At 51.5% G+C, this 2,233-nt stretch overlaps 1 protein-coding gene across 1 annotated transcript; it reads left to right on the top strand.

The window, feature by feature from the left end:
- Positions 1 to 72: 72 nt before the first annotated feature.
- KVP18_002024 (uncharacterized protein) lies at positions 73 to 2,196 on the top strand (the record flags this gene model as incomplete). The annotated part of the gene is made up of 1 exon (XM_067952612.1): positions 73 to 2,196. The coding sequence occupies one exon, from the start codon at positions 73 to 75 to the stop codon at positions 2,194 to 2,196; it is 2,124 nt and encodes a 707-aa protein (XP_067808698.1).
- Positions 2,197 to 2,233: the final 37 nt, after the last annotated feature.

Genomic DNA, 2,233 nt, shown 5'->3' on the forward strand with positions numbered 1-2,233 from the left:
CGACGTTCGGCTTCACCCTAGGAAATTACCGATACATGATTGTCAGAGGTCAGAATTGAAGGATATTCCAAAATGACTAAGCACACGGACGTGGTGAACAGGTTTCTTTCTGGAGAAGCCGTTCACATCGGCGAGACTTGGAATCAGATATCGCATGACCGTAGATGTCCTGAACTGAACGGACGAACGATGCAAGCCTTCACCCCCTTTAGTATCGGAAAGGTTGAGATTCCAAACAGATATGTTATGGCTCCAATGGGTCCTGTTGGATTTTGCGACATGGATGGTTGCTTTAACCAGCGGGGCATCGACTACTATGTGGAGAGAGCCAAGGGAGGGATGGGCCTGATCTTGACTGGAATCCAGACTGTCCAGAACGAAGTGGAGGTTCTAATCGAACCAGCGGTTCCTCAACCTAATAAGTGCCCTCCTAAATATCTTCTGACAGCGGGAGAAATGTGCGAGCGAGTTCACTCATACGGAGCAAAGATCTTCGCTCAGCTGACTGCTGGACTTGGACGCTCAGCAATGCCTCCGTTTGTCAAAACTCACGTCGCACCTTCAGAACAGGAGAATCGGTTCGATCCAAATCTTATCCACCGCGAGATGACAAAGGAAGAGGTGTTGCACTACATCAAATCATTTGCTCACTGTGCTGCTATCTGCCAAAAGGCAGGCTATGATGGCGTGGAGATCCACGCCGTACATGAAGGTTATCTCCTTGACCAGTTCGCTATTGCGTTCTACAATAAAAGGACTGACGAGTTCGGCGGTTCACTGGAGAATAGGCTTCGGTTTGCGACTGAGATCGTAAAGGCTGTGAAGAAGGCTTGTGGCGACAATTTCCCTGTGTCTCTCAGATACTCCGTGAAGAGCTTTTTGAAGGGCCTAAGGCAGGGAGCTCTGCCGGGAGAGAAGTTTGTAGAGGCAGGTCGGGATTGGGACGAGGGTCTTGAGGCTGCGAATATGCTGATTGCCGCAGGGTATGATGCGTTGAATGTCGATGCTGGGACCTATGATTCGTGGTATTGGAACCACCCTCCTAGCTACTTTGCTCCTGGCATGTACCTGCCGTTCTCGTCGTTTTTGAAGAGCAACGGCATCACAGTGCCAATTATTACAGCAGGACGCATGGAAGATCCACGACTCACCGAAGAGGCGCTTAAGACCGGCGAAACTGATTTCGTAGCTCTCGGCAGGCCATGCCTGGCCGATCCTGACATCGTCAACAAGATCCGACGAGGACTTTATCACCGAGTAAGACCTTGCGTCTCTTGCCACGATGGGTGTCTTGGGCGCCTTTCAAAGATGCGGCCTCTCTCTTGCGCTCTGAACGCTGCGTGTGGTCGAGAGGAGTCATCGCGGCTTATTCCAGCGTTGGAGAAGAAGAAGGTCTTGGTTGCTGGAGGTGGGCCTGCAGGAATGGAGTTCGCTCGGGTTGCCTCGATCAGAGGCCACGAAGTTACTCTGGTTGAGAAGTCCAGCCAGCTGGGAGGCAATCTCAGAGTTGCTGGTCAGCCGTCATTCAAACACGACGACCTTGCCATGGTTGAGTGGTTCACCACGGAATTGACTGAGAACGGCGTTCGAATCATGCTCAACACCGACTACGACGACGTAAAGAGTTCGATGAAAGTCGACGTGGTGGTCAATGCCATCGGAGGCTCTCCTATCTTCCCAGAGCCCTTCCGACAACCAGGTGTCCTTTTGGCGGACGAAGTCCTAACTGGGAAGCCGGAGCTGCGATCGCGAGTTGTGGTTATTGGAGGAGGTCTAGTAGGCTGCGAAACGGCGCTGTTTTTGGCGCGTGACCGAGATGATGTCAGTGATATCGCTGTCGTGGAGATGACTGAAGAAGTTTTGGGCGGTGAACATGGAGTTTTACCGTTCGCCAACTACAGCATGATGAAAGACCTGCTGGATCATCACGGAGTCGAGTTGATGGAAGGGCACAAAGTGCTGAATGTTACCGGCGACTCCGTCTCGATGCTGAAATGCGAAGACGAGATTGAAGGTGAAGTATGCAGCAAAAAGCGCATCTCCGACTGTTCGGTAATCTGTGCTATCGGCTACCGTCCTAACAAGGCAATTGAGATGCCAAAGGATGCGGAGTTTTACACTATCGGAGATTCCAAGAAAGTGGCCAGCGTCATGGCCGCTGTGTGGGATTCTTTCGAGGTGGCCCGACACGTCTGAGGACAATTTCCGCAAGAAGCTATTCATTGTACATAAT

Source organism: the organism of the source record quoted next, assembly GCF_019968955.1.
Source record: "MAG: Porospora cf. gigantea A chromosome Unknown PgA_NODE_4264_length_2233_cov_696.041, whole genome shotgun sequence".
Taxonomy (NCBI): domain Eukaryota; phylum Apicomplexa; class Conoidasida; order Eugregarinorida; family Porosporidae; genus Porospora; species Porospora cf. gigantea A.